The sequence below is a fragment of the Dermochelys coriacea genome, chromosome 3, assembly GCF_009764565.3.
Source record: "Dermochelys coriacea isolate rDerCor1 chromosome 3, rDerCor1.pri.v4, whole genome shotgun sequence".
Lineage (NCBI taxonomy): Eukaryota > Metazoa > Chordata > Testudines > Dermochelyidae > Dermochelys > Dermochelys coriacea.
The window spans coordinates 204,625,749-204,645,257 of NC_050070.1; the positions used below are offsets into that span (position 1 = coordinate 204,625,749).

The following is a 19,509-nucleotide window of genomic DNA, read 5'->3' on the forward strand; positions in this document are numbered from 1 at the left end:
TTTCCTGTGAGTGTTTGGAGGACGGGTTGTCTACAAGCTTCCAGGACCCCAGCTGATTCTCAGAGAGGGAGGTAGACCATAATTCCTGGATGTTTTCACTCTTCACTATCAAGGAGCCCTGCAGCAGCTCTGGGCCTTGGGTGGTTTCTGCGCTGGTGGCACTTACATTCAGAGGCTAAAGTGGATTGAAAAGGGAGGGAAAGCTCCCACGGGACCAGCCCAGGAGAAAAAGAGGTAGGGGAGCACTGCTTTAGCAGTGTGTGAGGGAATGCACCCCTCTAGTCACACCCTATGCACTATTGTAAGAATCTTTGTACAAGGCATGCCTTGTGAGGTATCATTTGAAAACGCGTAATGTGCTGATCATTAATATCACAGTGAAATGTGTGGTTTCAGAGTAGCAGCCGAGTTAGTCTGTATTTGCAAAAAGAAAAGGAGTACTTGTGGCACCTTAGAGACTAACAAATTTAAATTCACCGATGAAGTGAGCTGTAGCTCACGAAAGCTTATGCTCAAATAAATTTGTTAGTCTCTAAGGTGCCACAAGTATTCCTTTTCTTTTAGTGAAATGTGTGTAGCAGCATTCTGTGTAAAGTTATAAAATTCCCCCTGTATGATGTAAAAAATACATGTTCAGACTCACGTAACACCAAACTGGTCAAACAGACCTGTCTTGAACACAGGAGTGTTTGCTTGTCTTAATTTGCATTTAAGCAGTTGTACCTGACTGGACCTGAAGAAGAGCTCGAAAGCTTGTCTCTCTCACCAACAGAAGTTGGCCCAATAACAGATATCACCACACCCACCTTATCTCTCTAATCAGCCTTAATATAACTCCTCCCCCTTGAATGTTTTGTGGACATCTCTCCATTTCGTAATGGCGATGCACATAATAATATTCGGGCAATAACTACTGTGCCATGTATAGGGAATAAGCTGCTTGGACTGTCCCTGTTATAACCCTCTGGGTAGCACTCAGCTCTCAAACCCTAGGTTTAGTCACAGCAGAGGTGCTAGGCAGCAATCAGTCATGTCCCTCTTCAGGTGCGGCTGGCGGACGTCCTCCCCCAGTTCACACAGGGGCCAGGTTCCCCCACTGATGGGTTCCTTGCCTGCTGTGTGCCTTGCTATCTTCTTTAATGCTACACAGCAAGACTGTGTCACGCACTGTTCAAGGGTAACTCTATGACAACCTCTGCCAAGTGAGGGGAGGCCTTAAGCCATCAGCTAGCTGGGGAGGGGCATTATGTGTTCCTCCCAGATGGTTTATTCCCAGCACAGGTTAGCTCTCACTCCGGCTCCTTTGGCATCCGATGGCCAAACACCAACGGGAGTGGGATTTGCTCCTTGCCAGGCGGCTGGTGTCTTTCCTGGCAGCCAGGGGGCAGCAGTAAGCAGCGGGAGTGCACAGGTAGGCCAGAGAGCGGCCTCAGCACAAACCCAGCCGCCCTCCACGTGGTGTGGGTCTGACTCTCCCCCGTGGTGGGGGCAGGGGAGGGATATTTTTGCAGGCACCTGCTAATGAGAAGAATGTCACGTCTGCATCTAATCGCTCCAGCCTGTGCATGAAGCGGTGGCCACACGCCCGTCTGCTGCTGTCTCCTGGCTGGCGTTGGGTCAGACTCTGTGCCGGCCATGGGTCCTGGCAGGCTCTTCCTCCTGCTCCTAGGTTTCAGAGTAGCAGCCGTGTTAGTCTGTATTCGCAAAAAGAAAAGGAGTACTGGTGGCACCTTAGAGACTAACAAATTTATTAGAGCATAAGCTTTCGTGAGCTACAGCTCACTTCATCGGATGCATTTGGTGGAAAAAACAGAGGAGAGATTTATATACACACACACAGAGAACATGAAACAATGGGTTTATCATACACACTGTAAGGAGAGTGATCACTTAAGATAAGCCATCACCCACAGCAGGGGGGGGAAAGGAGGAAAACCTTTCATGGTGACAAGCAGGTAGGCTAATTCCAGCAGTTAACAAGAATATCAGAGGAACAGTGGGGGGTGGGGTGGGAGGGAGAAATACCATGGGGAAATAGGTTTCAGAGTAGCAGCCGTGTTAGTCTGTATTCGCAAAAAGAAAAGGAGTACTTGTGGCACCTTAAAGACTAACAAATTTATTAGAGCATAAGCTTTCGTGAGCTACAGCTCACTTCATCGGATGCATTTGGTGGAAAAAAACAAAGTTTTTTTCCACCAAATGCATCCGATGAAGTGAGCTGTAGCTCACGAAAGCTTATGCTCTAATAAATTTGTTAGTCTTTAAGGTGCCACAAGTACTCCTTTTCTTCATGGGGAAATAGTTTTACTTTGTGTAATGACTCATCCATTCCCAGTCTCTATTCAAGCCTAAGTTAATTGTATCCAGTTTGCAAATTAATTCCAATTCAGCAGTCTCTCATTGGAGTCTGTTTTTGAAGCTTTTTTGTTGAAGTATAGCCACTCTTAGGTCTGTGATCGAGTGACCAGAGAGATTGAAGTGTTCTCCAACTGGTTTTTGAATGTTATAATTCTTGACGTCTGATTTGTGTCCATTCATTCTTTTACGTAGAGACTGTCCAGTTTGGCCAATGTACATGGCAGAGGGGCATTGCTGGCACATGATGGCATATATCACATTGGTAGATGCGCAGGTGAACGCATCTCCTGCTCCTGTCTACACTTCACCTTGGGCCAAACAGGCCACAGCCTTCGCTTGAGCTACCTGTATGTGTCTGGCTGCTCTGAAGGGTCAGTGGAGGGCGGCTAGTTATTAAGGGCAGCTCCAGGCACAGTTAGGGGGCAGTGTGTTTGGGTCTTCACACTGACTGGAGCTGGCAGCTGACTGACGCCCCATTGTGCTTTGGAGAGGACGAGGGAGCACGGCTTCCCCCGGGGTCTGTGTTCAGACTCTGCATCCGGGGAGCAAAGGTTTGGAAAGGTTAGCCCCAGATCTTTTCAACTGGCTCAGCTGGGAGCTTAGCCCTTTGGCACGCTGCCCACCCTGCCTGGGGAGATCCCTGCCATTTTATTCTGCCCCCCTGCCTGGTAAGAAGATACGGCGGGTCAGTCCTGGAGCCGCACGGACAAGCCAGCTCCAAGGGAGAGCCAGGAAGGCTGCTACCTGAATCCAGCGCTGTTTATCGTGTGATATGTCAATGCTAGTCAAAAAACCCAGCGCGGCTCTGGAGCTGGCCACTGCAACCTGCAGGATAGTCTTGTTCTTGTCCCCTACGCTGCTCTGCACCATGAATTCCAGGGCACAGAGAGGCGGTAAGTGGTTTCCTTGGAATCACAAAGAGCCAGGGAGCTCCTGAAATCCTGCTGCCGCGTGTTGAGTTTGTGGGTCTCATGCAATCGAGCAAAAACTCACGGGACCAGGGTCACACACAGACTTTGTGACACCCATCTTTGGCCTTCGCCTGGCTCCCGCTTCCACTGCGGTCCTGCACCAACAGCCTCTTTCTCACCTCTGCCTCCCTGCTAGTGTTAAAACGCTTACCTTCGTTCCTGGCTGCTTGGCAAATTATTGCCCGCTCAGATGAATTTCGGTTGCAGACATTGCTCCTGCCCCTACAGGATTTTCTGGCAGCAGGAGATTGAGGGGAGGAAGAGGATTTTGACTCTGTGGCCTTCTACCTTATTTTTCCTCAACTGGGCAGACGTAATGGCATGTGCAGTCCCCACAAGACAGCAGACACTAAAGAGTTAATGATGATAACCAGCACTCTCCCAGCTGGGCTGAAGTGACCATTAGGAATAGCTGGGATAAAATGCTGCAACCCAGACAAAGCAGGGGGTTGCTGGAGAGGCTGAATGCTGCTATGAAGGTGCTCTACAGGATCAGAGGGAGCCAAGCCACGCAGAGGGACAAACTTCCTGGCAGAAGGATCCAGGGAAGGTTGCCAGAGGTAGGGAACAGCCTGGGAAGGCAGCAAAAGACCTAAATAAGCAGCCTTTGACTGCCCAGGGAAGGGAGTGGAGCTTGCTGACACCCCAGACTCAGGGTGGTGGTACTAACATAACTGTTGGCCTTTATTTTTTTTCCCTGCTGTAATTTCCTTTGTTTCTCCTTGATGAAGAAGGGAAAGGGAGATACTAGACTGGGGGACTTTAGGCAGAGGTCTTACTACCCAACAGAGGAGGGACTCAAATGACCAGCCAGAGGGCTGGAGCTGTAGAGAGAGGCCAGGTGCTAAATTTCTAAACTGACACAAAGGGAAACTGAGGCAAGGCTACTGTTACTAAACACCTAGCTGTGGGGGTGCATTTGGGAAAACTCTGCTGTAGTCCATTTTCTCTATGGTGTGTTTAAACACACAAGTGTATTTCTTCTCCTTTTTACTGTAGAGATACCAGATTTCTTCCACTATACCCAGGGTAGCAAACCAAAATGTTGAACAGTGTGATAAACCATGACACTCCCTGTTCACCAGCCTCTGTCACTGAAAGTCAGAGAATGGGGATAGAAACTGTAGCAGCAAATTGATCGCTAGGATTTCATTATGAAAATGCTATGTTAGAACCCAGGAGCTCAAGCTACACTGGGGCCTTTAATAGGTGTCTGTTTTAGCAGTCATCCATCATCATCATCACGTTCCCATTATGCCTCTGGTGTTTAGGGCAGTGACGAAGCTCCTCCGCTCCTATCTGATTCTGGCAAGTCTTTCCATGGTTCCCCAGCTGTGCCCCAGGTTCTTCAGCTTGGCTTCCACAGCTCTTCGCCACGTTCTTTGCAGGCAGCCTCATTTTCGCTTGCTTTCAGGAGTCCATCTTAATGTTACTCTGGTGATGGAATCCGTTTCCATCCGAAGCACGTGGGCAATTCATCTCCAACGCCTCCTGGCAGTGATGGTGCTCAGATCTTCTTGCCTGCACTGTGTGAATAGGTCTTGGTTTAAGATTGTTCTGGGTCAAAAGATATGGAGGATTTTTCTGAGGCAAGTTATATGGAATGAAGACCGTTTGGACATATCAGATTTTCTCATTCACCAGCATTCTGCACTATAAAGTAGTGTTGAAAGTATGCAGCTCTGATAAATCTTGAGTTTGGTTTTGGTGCTGTATTTTGATGATTTCCAGACTGTATTTAAGCTCCTGAAGGTTTCCTCGCTTTATTGATTTTGTTCCAGATATCCTGGCTTGTTCACCGTCCTTGCTGATGGCACTGCCCAAGTATGTGACTGTTTCTACATTGGTGAGAACATAACCCTCTATCCGTACTGGTGATGGTGAGGCAATATTAAAGGTCATGAGATCTGTCTTATTGCGGTTGATTTTCAGTCCAATTTGCTGTCTGAATGCGTTGAGTCAAGTTGTTTTTCCTTGTATATGGTGTTGGGTATGTGGCAGGAGAGCAAGATCATCTGCAAAGTCCAGGTCTTCAAGGGATGAGAAGGGTGTTCATTTAATGCCTCTTGGCAAGTCTTCTGTTGTACGACGCATTATCCAGTCAGTGGCAATGTTGAAGAGGATTGCAGACATGACACATCCCTGACATACTCCTGTTTTGACTTCAAAACTGAGCTCACTGTGATCAACACTGCTGGTAAAGTTGAAATAAAAGCTTTTGTTGATTATACAGAGAGGGATTCCATATGCCTGCAGAATGCGCCATAGGCTGGTCCTGTGAATGCTATCAAAAGCCTTCTCAAAGTCTATGGAGTTTATGTAGAGTTGCCGTTGCCGTTCTAAGCACTGCTCTATTACGTTTCATAGAGAGAAGATCTAGTCTGTGCATCCACGCCCTTTCCAAAAACCAGCTTGCTCTTGCTCTGAGAACTCTATCAACTGCCTTTGATGTATGCTGGACTATAATCTTACACAATACCTTGCCTGGCACAGATAAAAGTGTGATACCATGTCAGTTATTGCAATCACTGAGAGTTCCTTTCTTTGGTATCTTCACAATAACCCCATTGGACCACTCCTCTGGCACTTTTTCCCTTTCCCAGACAGATGTACACAGAAGGGCCAGGATAGATGCTGCTAACTCAGGATTTACCTTGAACAGTTCTGCGTTCAAGTTACCCTTGCCAGGAGCTTTCCCATTTCTTAAGGATTTGATTGCTTGAATGATCTCTTCCTTAGTTGGGGTGTCTATGTTGATATCAAGATCTTCTTCTGCCTCCTGGATGTTTGCTTCCTCATTAGCTGACTCCCTGTTCAGCAATTCTTTGAAATGCTCTGTCCAGCGCATTTCTTGTTCTTTTTTGGTTTAGTAGGTGGTTTTGTTTGTCCCTGATGAGGGTTTTGTTGGTGTCTGCCGTTTACCGCTGATAAGCCGCGTCATTTTGTAGACAGTTCCTTGTTCACCATGAGCAGCTGCATCCTCTGTTGCCAGATTTTCAATATAATGTTTGTCCACTCTCCCAAGGCAGTTGACCTCCCGGTGTGCCTTGCTATACAGCTTATAGTATTTGTCCTTTAGCTCCTGGGATTTTGTGCCTAAACCTTTTTTTCTTTAGGGCTCGTCTGGTTTCTTGGTGTTCAATGTAGTGTGTGTAATCACTCCTTACTTCTATTCTGCCAGTGCCCTAGACAGGCTTTACAGCTCTGTTTGTACATTGCTGTTACTTTGTCCCACTTCTTGTTGATCTCATCTGCATTCCCCTCCTCTTCTTCATCAAGGTCAGCAAGTGCCTGAAACCTGTTTAACTGCAGAAGAAAGGTTTTCTGAATTTCAGGGGACTTTAGCTTGTCAGTGTCATAGCATCTATGTCCCTTGTATGGTGGACCCACACTTCTCAGTTTTAGCTCGATTGGAGGCTGTCACAAGGTGGTGGTGGCTGCCAACATCTGTCAGTGAGCATCGCCATTTGCCATTGATCATCATGTAATCAATCTGGTTCTGATCTCTGCCATTTGGAGAACACCATGTCAGCTCGTGAATTTCACGATGTTGAAATAGGGTTCCGATGGCAACTGGATCATTCATATTGCAGAAATCAAGAAGCCACTCTCCGTTTTCATTCATGGTGCCACACCCATGTCTTCCCATTGCTCCGGCGTTGTTTGTGTTGTCCTTACCGACCTTGGCATTCAGGTTTCCCATGACGATAGTTAGAGAGTGTACCATGCCATGACCTAACTCTGCCTGTAGTGAAAGGTAGAATTTGTCCTTTGCTTCTTCATCACTGTCATTTGTCGGAGCATAGCACTGAATTAGGGTGATATTATTGTTTCCTTTTCAGCCTGGCTCTCATAAGTCTGCTGCTGATGGACTTCCACTCAAGCAGGGACTGTGCCACTCCCTTCTGCAAAAGGATGGCAACACCCTCATGGTGTTGTCCATCACCCCATCCAGAATACAGCAAAATTTCTCCCGAAGTTGCTGTTAATCCTGATCCCATCTATGAGATCTCGATGCCCAGGATGTGTGAGCGGTAGCGTCTCATTTCTGCTGTGACCTGAGCTAGCTTCCCTGTTTCGTACATTGTCTGTACGTTCCAAAAACCAAGTTTGGTTTTTGTCTTGGTGTTGAGCACTTCATGGCTGTGGCTTCCTTTTGGCTTTAGCTATGCTAACCCCATCTTATTCCAACAAATCCTGTATCCTGTTCAGAAATGCAGCCTAATGTATATTATAATTTCATGGTGAAAGCAGATCTGTGTACACACAGATTTTACTTACACACACACACACACACACACACACGTATTCACTCCTCTCTCTCTCAATCACGTGTGCACACACACCCTGGCTGATCTCCATGAAGACTAGAACAATGCATCTGCAGGAAATAGAGAAACAGAAAGATCTCGACTTACACTGGCTGTATATCCGCTTTTCCTATTTGTTAGATACCTCAAGTCTTACTTAATGCACTAGAGTCTGCCCTATCTAGGTCCTAGAGATACCATGATGCTGGAGTAGCTTTGAAAGCTGCAGTTGGGGAAGGGGAGAAGAGGAATAGTATATTAAATAATGTGATCTGAGGTGGTACATAGATATAGCATACACATGTGAATTATAATATATTTAGGCCCCTAGTCATAATTTAAGACCAGAATGGACCATTGAATTATCTAGTCTGATCTCCTGTATAACCCAGCCCACTAAATCTCACCCAGTTAACCCCTGTATTGAGCCCAATAACAGGGGTTTGACTAAAGAATATCTTCAGAAAGGCATCCAGTCTTGATGTGAAGACATCGGGAGATAGAGAATAATCCACCATTTCCCTTGGTAGTTTGTTCCAATGCTTCTCTGTTTAAAATGTGTGCCTTGTTTCTAATTTGAACTTGTCTGGCCTCAGCTTTAAGCCACTGGTTCGCATTCTGCCTATCGCGGCTAAATTAGAGCCCTTTAGTCCTTTGTATTTGTTGTCTATCCACTGTAATCAAGTCACTCTTCTTTTTGACAAGCTAAACAGATGGCCCTCTTGAAGTCTCTCACCATAAGGCAGGGGATTGGACAAGGTGACCTCTCGAGGTCCCTTCCAGTTCTGATTCTATATCCTCCAGCCCTCAACTCTGTTTTGTAGCTCCTTTCTGCACCCTCTCCAATTTTTCAACATCTCTTTAAAATATGGACACCAGAACTATACCAACTAGTCCAGTGTGGGCTCCCAAATACCATATACAGTAGTACCATTGCCTCTGTTTCTACTCACTCGTGCCTGCTTAGCCAAGGATTGCATTAGTCCTTTTGGCCACAGCATCACACTGGGAGGGCATGTTGAGTTGCATGTCTATTGCAACCCCTAAATCCTTTCCAGGATGCAATTCCCCCATTCTGTTGGCATGGCCTGCATTCCTCATTCCTGGATGCATAATTGGCTGTATTAAAACACACTTTGTTTGAATGGACCCAGGTTACCAAGCAATCTAGATCTGCCCTGTCCACTCCATCAGTCTTTGTGTCATCTGCAAATTTTATCAGCAGATATTTTATATTTAGTTCCATAGTTACCTTTATCCACCAAACTTGTAATCACATCAAAAAATGAGAATTTCTTTAAGATCTATTTTCCATAAAGCCCTGGTGACTGGCATTTAATTATATCCTTATCAATTTAATTCCATGTCAGCTTTTCTGTTTTGCCTGGGATTGATGTCAGGCTAATTGGCCTATAATTACCTGATTCCTCCCACTTGCCCCTCTTTGAAGATTGGCAGAACAGCAGCACTCTTCCAGCTCTCTGGAATTTCCCAGGTATTCCAAGATTCATAAAAATTAACATGAAGGGGCTTGAGATTTCCTGAGCCAACTCTTGGGTGAAAGTTTTGCAGGGCTGCTGAATTAAAAATGTTCATCCCCAGTAGATGTGGTTTAACATCTTCCTTGTTTACTAATGGACTGGAAAGTACTTCATCATCCTCATGTGAAACGAGTACATCTTTCCTTAAAGATAAATACTTCTCTATTGAACACTTCTGCATCATTATTAACAATGTTATCATCCTCATCTAGTATTGGGTCTATATCTACTATGCTGCAAACACTTCTGCACCTGTGTGCATATCTGCAAGATCAAAGCCATTATTTGTGGGTTTTTTGTCTGCTGGGGAAATGCCTTCAGGCTCTGAAAGCAATTGCTTCTCCCCTGTGCTGTACTTCTAACAACACTGACTGAAATGAAATCTCGGGGGAGGGGATTATGGGGGGGAAATAGCATCATGTTTAACCATTACAAACACTGGGAGCTCAGAGTACTGTCCTGGGGATACCTGATCCATGTGTCTAGGTGTTTATAATGCACTGAAGATTATGGTCTATTCAAGGGCAGGGAGGGTGGTGCAAAATGATGGGGGCACTTCTTTTAAAAATATCCACCCATAAGAAAAGCTCCAACCCATGATTCACTCCTCCCATTACATTGTGCATGCTCTCTGAGCATCCCTGGGCAATTGAAACTGGGCTCAACCCTCGCTGGGGCTCCTTGGTTTTAGCGCCTTCTGGATTGATGGGGCAGTAAACATCTTAGAGCTATTGTTCCAGGCTCTCGGCACACTCAGGCAGAGAGACACTGCTGTCTTGGTTAACCCCTGAAAATGTGATACCTTCACAACTAGGACAGCTAGAGTTACTTTTCAGGCTGTCTCACTGCCCAGAATTTTAGCTTTAAATTAAAAGAGGGATCTGTTCCTTGTACCACCATAATCCAAGCGTTGATTATAGGGGTGCTATGAGTAGGCTCTCACACAACTTCCAACACAACCACACCACACAACTGGTGCAGCAAAACCCAGGCCAAATAGCATGAGTGCTGTTGGTCAGGACTGAGCTACACAGACAAAGCTGTGTGGGGAATTTGTGCAAGCAGCTGCTTGCACAATGCTAGCTCCCCCCTTTAATAGGCAACACATCCATTCATAGGCTTATGACACACACATGACAAAATGACTACATGCTACAGCACTGGTTAATTAGTTTTAATTCTGACAGTCTCTCTGTAACAGGGACACAGACATTTCTCAAAACCTCTGACAAGTTAGGTTAATGTTTTATTTGAAAGGAAAGACTGGAGAAACAAAGTAATTATAGGTAAGAAACAAAAACCATTCTACTGTGCTTCAAAGGAAGGTTATATAGCTTTACTTGCATAAGCATTTCAGTTAACAGCAATGGACAGAAGTCCATCTCAAGAGGGTAATTCAGATTATTTTTTTTAAACAGCAAACCTACAACAACTGGTTGCCGACGTGTGTTGGAACAAACAGGTGCTTATTGGCATTTATTTTCCAGTAGGCTAATTCTGTTTAGCCAAGGAACAGTGTACACTACGAAGCTGCAAGTGACGTGCTGAGGAGAAAGGGGAGAGGGGAACAGTTAGTTAGTTTAAAAGTATAAAATGCAGATGTAATTGAACTGTCATCCCAGGGATGCAAATATTTACTATCTGTGAAAGTCAGCAGCATATTGCAGAACTGAGGTGGTGGCTCTTTAAATTATCTGCACGTGTGAATATTTTGGAACAACAGTTTTCATCAACAGTAGACCCGAGTTAGAAAACTAGTTTTCTAAAGTGTCAAGCACCCAACCACTGTCATCAAAGTCAGTGGGAAAGGCTGAGTGCTCAGCACTTCTGAAGATCAGCTTAGCTCCTCTAAGGGTGTCTATACCACACCCACGGTTGGCCCATGACAGCTGGCTCAGGCTCGGGGGGGGCTGTTTAATTGCAGTGTAGACATTCGGGTTTGGCTTGAGCCTGGGCTCTGGAACCCTGTGAGGTGGGATGTCTACACTGCAGTTAAACAGTCCCATCTCCCAAGCTGTGCAAGCCCAACTCAGCTGGCACGGGCCAGCCCCAGGTGTCTAACTGCAATGTAGACATACCCTCAGAGCCTAACTTCAGCCAAGACTTTCAACAACGGGAGTCTGAAGTTGTGATGGAGCTTTTCAGAAGAGAGCTAGCGCATGTGTATGTTTAAAAAAGGACATGTCAGTGCAGCTAACTCAGTTAGTACATGTATCACTATAGCATGCACATCTCTGGTAACTGCACACACAAGTTACCAACTAGCTGTGCAACCAGCAGTAACTGCATGTATAATTTCATGTGCTGTTGCAATAAATGTGCACGCAGGCACACGTCTGATAATCTAGGCCCATAGTTATGAAGTCATTAATAGTGAGGAGGCCGTAGTATTATTGAAAACTGGATTCTGATTAGGCCCCATTTTGTGGCTGTTTAGTCATTTAAGGAGCTGATCTGAAATCAGGTGACATTCCCCCACTGAATTACATTATTTCTGTGCAGAGGACTGGGATTCTTGGCAAATCTGCCGCAACTGTCAGATCTCAACTCCTGCCACCACTAACCTCTGCCACCATTAACCTATTTGTAGACCTCAGTGACAAAAAGAACCTTAACAAGTTTAGGACTGAAACGTCTTAAAGTGCCACTGAACAATGTCACAGAGGAGTAGGATCTGGAGTAAGAGTGAAGAAATGTGGGTTATATTCCCAGCTTTGCCAGACCCATGTGACCTTGGATAAGGTCACTTATTCTCTGTGCATCAGTTCCCTGTCTGTGAAATGGGGATAATAGCACTTTTCTCCCACCCTGTCTTGTCCATTTAAGACTGCAAGTGCTGCACAGTCTGTTTGTACCACATCTAGCACAATGGGGCCCCAGATAAGATCTGGGGCATCTAGGTAATACCTTAATACAAGTCAGAGAGATATGCTAGCCCTCTGAGGTTTTTTAAGCTCTTTCTATGCCATACCTTAGCCAGATCTGGTTTTTCATGAAATTCACAGTCCTGAACTTCCACTGAGGACTTCATGCAAGTTGTCCGGCCAACCTTAACATTCAGATAGTACTTGACTCCGGACACAATCTGTAAAATGAGGGGAAAAGCTTGTTTACAGCACTGATTGTCTAGAAAGCACTACAGGCCATTGATCTGCCGAGAGGATCAGAGAGACCGGACTAAAAGGAAGGCTTGTTTTGTGGTGGTGTTGCTAGTCTAGGATTGAGTTCTTTGTAGCAGGCACGCTTTTCCTAGGTGTGTGTACAGCACCAAGCACTATTTGATCGCAGGGGAGGCCTCTAGGGGTTGTACTGCAATAAGCACTAAAGAAAAGTGACTTGAACAAATGGAGGTGGAAGGAATAAGTGAGTGACACTGGAAAAGCAGAGCGATAGTCCAAGGGCCTGAAACCAAACATGCATCGAAAAGGACACCTGTGGCAATTTAAAGTAAGGACCCAGCACTCTTTGCAGGCCAGAAAACAAAACCAAAGGTGCTGACTCATGGCATGTGATAGCTTTGCTTACTGGCTTAAAAAGCTATAATCGATATGTGTAGTTAAAAGGATCTGAAGCAGATGACTTGTACTACTTTAGTTCATCAACGGGAGTATTACCAATACCAAGCAGTTGAAGGAAAAAAAAAATAAAAAAATCAGTCTAGCCCCCAAAATCAGGATTGTCTAAAAGCATGTTACAAAGACCCCAACCTTTAAAAAAAATTTGATTTCTAGGTTTTGAGCCTTCAGGGGTCACATGTCCAAGCTTTTCTCTGCAACCGTGAGGGCTAGAAAGTTGCGTGATTTTTTTTTTTCCTTCCTTCCAAAAATTGAAAGCTGAAATTCTCATGCAATTACTAGGGCTGTCGATCGCAGTCAACGCCTGTGAGTACCTGAAAAGAAAATTAATGCAGTAACTGCATACCTCTGGGTAAAGAGGGAGGCAGCAGGGGCGCTGGAGCCCCATGCCCACATTTGAAAATATAGAAAAGCTCCAAAAAGATTTAAATTGTATTATTGAACTGTGCAATTAATCGCAATTTTTTTAATCTCGCAATTGATTGCAATTCATTTTTTTTAATTGCTTAACAGCCCTAGTAGTTGCATGACTCCAAGAGCTGGGACTTTAAGAAAAACACCAAATATCACGTGACTTGTGCTAAAGGTCACAAGGGTTGGCAATGCTCCAGAGGAGACTTCAATGGAACAAAAGCAGGGGCTCAGGTGGTTTTGCTAAATCAGGGTCTCATTCTCCGGTTGACATCCTACAGGAGAACTGCCCAAGTGAAGCATTTGAAACAGCAAGTGAGGACAGTTTAAAAATAAATAAACACACACAATTCTGATTGAGGGACAGTTGATGGCAGCCTTTTTAACTGTTAACAGAAAAATGGACTAACCACTCAAGGCAGAAGGGCAGCTGAGAGTCCATAGGTTAGAAAACCATTGTGGAATGAACATATGTGCCTACCATAACCCTGATCACTTTCTGTGTGTGTGTGTGGTGGTTTTTTTTTTTTTTTTTTTTTACCCTCCTTTCTCAGGCCTTGCTGCTTTGGTCTGTTGGCAGTCTGAGTTTGTACACTGTCTAGCATAATGGAGCAGCCCTCAATCCCCATCAGGGTCTCTGTTCACTACTGCAATATGCATTAGAAAATATAGTAACTGCTATGGTCCTCCAATTTCAGTTTCAAAGTCTCACATAGGCTTCTTCCCATCATTTACAGTAGCAATGTGGGCTAGTGGCTAGAGCACTAGACTAGGATTCAGGAGATCTGGGTTCTATTCCTTACTCAGCCACCGGCCAGCCTGCAGAAGTCACGTCACTACCCTGTACCTCAGTTTCCCCATCTGTAAAATGGGGCTAATGCTACTGACCTTTGTAAAGAGTCTTGGTGTGTTGTTGAAGTGGGACTGTTCTTAATGTTTCCTCTGAATACTGTAAGGGTACCTCAGTTTCCCCTAGGCATTTCTTAAATCTCTAGGTGGTGGGATAAGGGGGTGTAACTGTTGCAGAGCAAAGGGCCAGCATACATAAATGGATGACACTCTCTGTCTCCTGGCAACTGATGGCCTGGGCCCTTCCCCCTGCAAGGTGAGAGCTAAAGGGTTGAAGAACAAAGGAATCAGGTGACCTCCTAGCCCGGGAAAGGGACCAAGCCCAGAGGAGAAGGGCCTGGAGGGTAAGTCAGTTTGGGCTGGCTGGGGACAAGGGGTGAAGTGGAGACACGGTTGTCTGGCTCACTGCCCCCCAAAATGGACCCAGCTGAGGGGTCCTGTTCTCTGTACCTACAAGCTCTGTTTTAACCCGTGTTCCTGTCATCTAATAAACCTTCTGTTTTACTGGCTGGCTGAGAGTCATGGCTGACTGCAAAGTTGGGGGGCAGGACCCGCTGGCTTCCCCAGGACCCCGCCTGGGTGGACTCGCTGTGGGAAGCGCACAGAGGGGCAAAGGACGCTGAATGCTCCAAGGTCAGACCCAGGAAGGGGGAAGCAGTGTGAGCTTTTTGCCCTGAAGACAGTCTTCTCACAGAAAGGAGACTTCACCAGAGTCCTGACTGGCTTCATAGGGAGCAGTTCCAAAGCATTGCCAGGGAGCTCTGTGACACTTGGTCTACCAATGAAAAGCACTGTGTAAGAGCTAGGTATTGTTTAAGTAACCAGGATTTTTTGTTTGGTTTTTTTTTTAAGCATTGATCAAATTGTGTAAAGGCCACTAAGTGTTACTGCAACCTCCAAAGATGTCCTGCAGAAGAGGAAGAAGAAGAGGGAAGGGTTTGTGGCATTTGTTTCTTTATGATGCAGAGAAAAGGCCTAAAAGATTTTGGTTCTGTTCCCCTAATTTATTTCCCCTTCTCCTTGCTTGTTTTTCATTAGCAATTAAGGTCCTGTTGTTTTCCTGGGAAACTCTCTGGATGACTGGGCAATTGGGACAGGTGCTTATGACATTAGATACCATAGAAATGAAGCCTAAAACACTGCACAGGCAAATGATTTTTATTCAAGCTATTTAAAAGTCTTCGGTTTTGTTAATCTCTCTAAGAATCTTCATTAAAACAACCTCAACCCCTTCAAATTAAGAAAACATCTCCAAGAACATATACGAGAGTTTACATTCCTAATATTTCTGAGATAAAAGAGGCAAACTACCCCTCCCTCTCCCCCACTAAACTTTCAAAAGGAACCACCTCATTTCCCCCGCCACTCCCCCTCAACCCCTTGTGCAGGGACATTTCAGATAAGTGTTTAGACTCTTTCCCGGGGCCTCCTCACAATGGGATCTGAGCACTCTCTAGTAGTGCATTAAGTGCTGGGGCTAACATGATTCATTCTCTCATCTTCTCACCAGGGGACACTTGTGTGGGCAGTAGATTTTTTTTTTAAATATGTATGCACTACACCACATCAATGACAAAGATTATAAGTGCTAGACTGAAGTACAGAAACACACTCCTTTCTGCTGATTGGTTATTGTTTGCCTTTCAAAAAAAGACCTGCTTCTCTGTTCCTCTTTCCTTTTTAAAAAAGTTGGCTTGGTGGTTTTTCCTGTGATGGGTCTGATCGACACTACATAGTTAGGCTGACAAGGCAGCTTACGTTGACCTAACTCTGCAAGTGTCTACACTACAATGGTGCTCCCACAGATGGAAGTCACCCACTACATCGACTAATAACCCCAGCTCTGTGAGGGGCATACAACTTAGGTTGATTTAGTTAGGACAACGGTGTGTGCAGACACTGCCTTACTTACATCGCCCATGGCTGTCTGCCCCTACACAGGGACTGTCAGCCCCCCTGCCGTCACCTCCCAGTGTGGGATTGCGTGTGGGGGGACTCAGGCTCTCCTTCCCCCCCTCAATCTCACTGGAAGGCAGCCAGGCTCAGGCTCTCCTCTCGCTCACACACACCCCCATCCAAGGCAGCAACAGAGGGGCCGATAGCTAGAGCTGTGAGCCCAGGCACCTGGACTCAATTTCACAGCAAGGAGCCTACCAGCAGTGCAACTGACGCTGTCAGTTTCACCGTTGCTATTAGAAAAGGAGGACTTGTGGCACCTTAGAGACTAACAAATTTATTTGAGCATAAGCTTTCGTGAGCTACAGCTCACTTCATCGGATCACGAAAGCTTATGCTCTAATAAATTTGTTAGTCTCTAAGGTGCCACAAGTCCTCCTTTTCTTTTTGCGACTACAGACTAACACAGCTGCTCCTCTGAAAACTGTTGCTCTTATTTCACATTTGGTCACCAGAGGCTGTCAGCCCCAGGGTGGGGAGGAGCAGGGGAAGCTCCAGCTGTGAGCCCTGCACTGGGCTGACAGCCAGAGACAAAATGTGAAATAATAGCCGCTGTGAAACTGACAAGGATGTCAATGTCATTGCTGGTAGGCTCCCCCCTGTGAAATTGAGCCCTGGCCCTGACTCAGGGCTGGGGCTGTCAGGCGGGGGGGGCTCCAGCTGTGAGCCCTGCTCAGCTGTCGCTGCCCCACACTCCGCCTGTCAGTGCCCCACTTCAATGGGTGCCAGGGGCTGAGGAGCCCCCTGGGGCAATGGGGAGGGCATCCCCCAAACGACAAGTTTGCCCAGGGGGCTCTTTTCCCTAAGAGCGGGCCCCCCCCCGCTGCTGTTCTCGGGGGGGGGGGTAGTGGGGGGCCGGGCGGCAGGTGCGGGGCTGGGATTTCAACCCTGCCTCTCCCCAGGGATTCACAGCGGGGGCGTCACGGTCTGTCCCGTGTCCGGCCCCCGGGGAGCGCGGCTGGCCCCGGCCGCGGCCGCTTGGATTCAGGCGCCCCGCGGCTCTGCTCGGGGATGCGGGAGGGGCAGCGGGGCGGGGTCCCCCCGGGCCCTTCCCCGGGCTGCAGCCGGCTGCGGGGGGGGCGCGGTACCTGCTTGCGGGCCTGGAGGACCTCGGCCACCCGGCTGCGGTACTTGTCGTTGCTGGCCTTGTTGTACTCGCTCATGGCGAAGCGCAGCGCCCGCTGCACCCCCTCGTCGTTCTCCTCGGCGTCCAGCAGCCCCCCCAGCAGCGGCGGGGGCCGGTCCCTGGCCAGCGCCGCGCCGGCGGCCAGGGCCAGGGCCAGGGCGGCCAGCCAGAGCCACGGGGCGCCCATCGTCCTGCACGGGCTGGGGCGGAGAGCGGCGATGCCAGGGGCCGGCCCCTGCGCCGCGCTATATCCCGCCGCCCCGGGGGGCAGGGCAGGGCAGGGCCCGCCCCGGCCGGCCCACATGGCCGCAGCCAGCGCCTATCCCCCGGGGCGCCGGGCCACTGCCCCCGCCCCGCCCCGCCCGTGCCCCCGGCGCCCGCCCGCCTCCCCCTGGGGGCCTCGGCAGCGCGGAACCCAAACACGAGTCAGCGCCACCGGGGCAGAAACTCAGCCCCGCTCCTGCCAACCCCGAGGTCACCCAGCCTGGGGCGTGCCTGGGGATCCCAGCCTGCGGGTCTGCCCAGGGACTGACCCCCTTAGCGATTGATCCCATCGCCCCTTGCCGTTCACGCCCGGACTTGCCTTTGGCTTTGGTTACACATGGCAAAGGGAAAAGGAGGACTTGTGGCACCTTAGAGACTAACAAGTTTATTAGAGCATAAGCTTTCGTGAGTTTTTCCACTAAATGCATCCGATGAAGTGAGCTGTAGCTCACGAAAGCTTATGCTCTAATAAATTTGTTAGTCTCTAAGGTGCCACAAGTCCTCCTTTTCTTTTTGCAAATACAGACTAACACGGCTGCTACTCTGAAACCTGTCACATGGCAAAGGGGGAGCTGTCGGTCTGCAAACAGACCTTGGAGACGTGGAAGCGCATTTCAGTTGTCGTCTTCTCCCTGGCACTTAAAACGTTTCGATTCTTTTTCTTTCCGCCATGGAAGTCCAATCTTGGGATGAAACAAGCTCATCAGGATGTTGAATTAAAAACATCATCAGTCAGCTCCACTTAGCACTTAACTTCATCTCCCCCTGCTTGAGGAAACATGAACTAGACGTCAGCCCCCCAAACCAAGACTGCTTAATTTACAATTTAACTGATAGTTTTGAAGGTACAAAGGGTAGGTTGTGTGGCTGCAGTGAACAGGGAGGTTAAAATAAATACCTTTGCTCCTTTTGGCCCACGCGGTTAGCTGTTTGGCACCTTGTGGGTAGTTGCTGATAGGGGGCAGATATTTATGTCTAGTATTTCTTTGGTTCAATCCCATGTAATTACAAAGAATGTTTCCCAGGACACAGTAGGGACAAACAACAGAAAGCAGTTTCCTTGCTCATAATTCCAAACCTGCCTTTTCAGCCAGCACTCTGCCCCAAAAAAGGTCCCTCTCTTGGCTTCCTCTTAGAGCCATGCTACCAGAGCACGTCTGGCTTTCTCCTGGCTTTTCAGGTACTTTCTCTTGCCCGTCTGCTTCTGACACATATGGACACTTACAACTGCAATCCAATCAATGCACTATCCCCTGCATTTGCAATCACTTCTCAGGGAAATTCCTCTTATTCCTCCTCAATTAGTGCTTCCCTAGGCCTTCTATGTGGCCAGTGCTTTGGGCAGTGGCTTCTCTTTTTTTCAGCTATCTTACTTTCTAAAGGAGCTTAATTGCTTCTTCCATTTAGCCACTAGCCTCGAAGAGGTCTCTGATCTATGGGCAACTACAGACAGGCATGCTGGGAGCCACCAACATCCGCCAACAGAACAACATTGAGCAACTACATCATTCACCATCCAATACATGCACAGAAATATTGACTCACATTGAGCAGCATATTACTCCGCAAGTTGCTTCAATGATTTCCATGAGGCTGTTTGCAGTGAGGCCTGATCTGTATTTACAATTTTTCTGGCATAGTTCTGTTGGTTAGGGGTGTGATTCTTCTCCCCCCCCCCCCCCCCGCCCCCACAGTCCTGACTGACATAGCTATGCCAGCAAAATCCCTGGTGTAGATGCATTTATACCAGTAAAAGGACTTCTTTTTTTCTGGTATAACTTATTTTGATCAGGGAAGTGGTATAAGTATTCTGGCAAAAACATTCTTTTGCCTGTGTAAGCTTCAACTCCACTTTCTAGTGTGGACTAGACCAAAGATGCTGTAGATCCAGAGTGAGAAATCTTGCCCTGAATTAGATGGGGTCCTGCAGAAGAAATAGTAGGTGATCATGTAATTAAGGACTTTCCCATAATGCCAACGCACAAGCAAACAGAGCGAAGGCTGTGCCAGCTCCCTTAACCTTGGCTCTTCTTGACTACCGAGTGCTTTACAGACTTGAGTCTCAATCCTGCACACGCTGATTGCAAAGTTGTGTGTAACATCACATCAGTTAATACAACTCACATCAGTTAATACAAGACAACCTGA

At 47.2% G+C, this 19,509-nt stretch overlaps 1 protein-coding gene across 1 annotated transcript; it reads right to left on the bottom strand.

Annotated features, from left to right (window-relative positions):
• Positions 1–10,341: 10,341 nt before the first annotated feature.
• Positions 10,342–17,416, bottom strand: LOC119853149 (cystatin-like). The gene is made up of 3 exons (XM_038395787.2): positions 17,060–17,416; positions 12,152–12,265; positions 10,342–10,724 (listed from the first exon to the last, which is right to left on the bottom strand). The coding sequence occupies exons 1-3, from the start codon at positions 17,399–17,401 to the stop codon at positions 10,647–10,649; spliced, it is 534 nt and encodes a 177-aa protein (XP_038251715.1). The 5' UTR covers positions 17,402–17,416; the 3' UTR covers positions 10,342–10,646.
• Between the last annotated feature and the right edge of the window lie 2,093 nt (positions 17,417–19,509).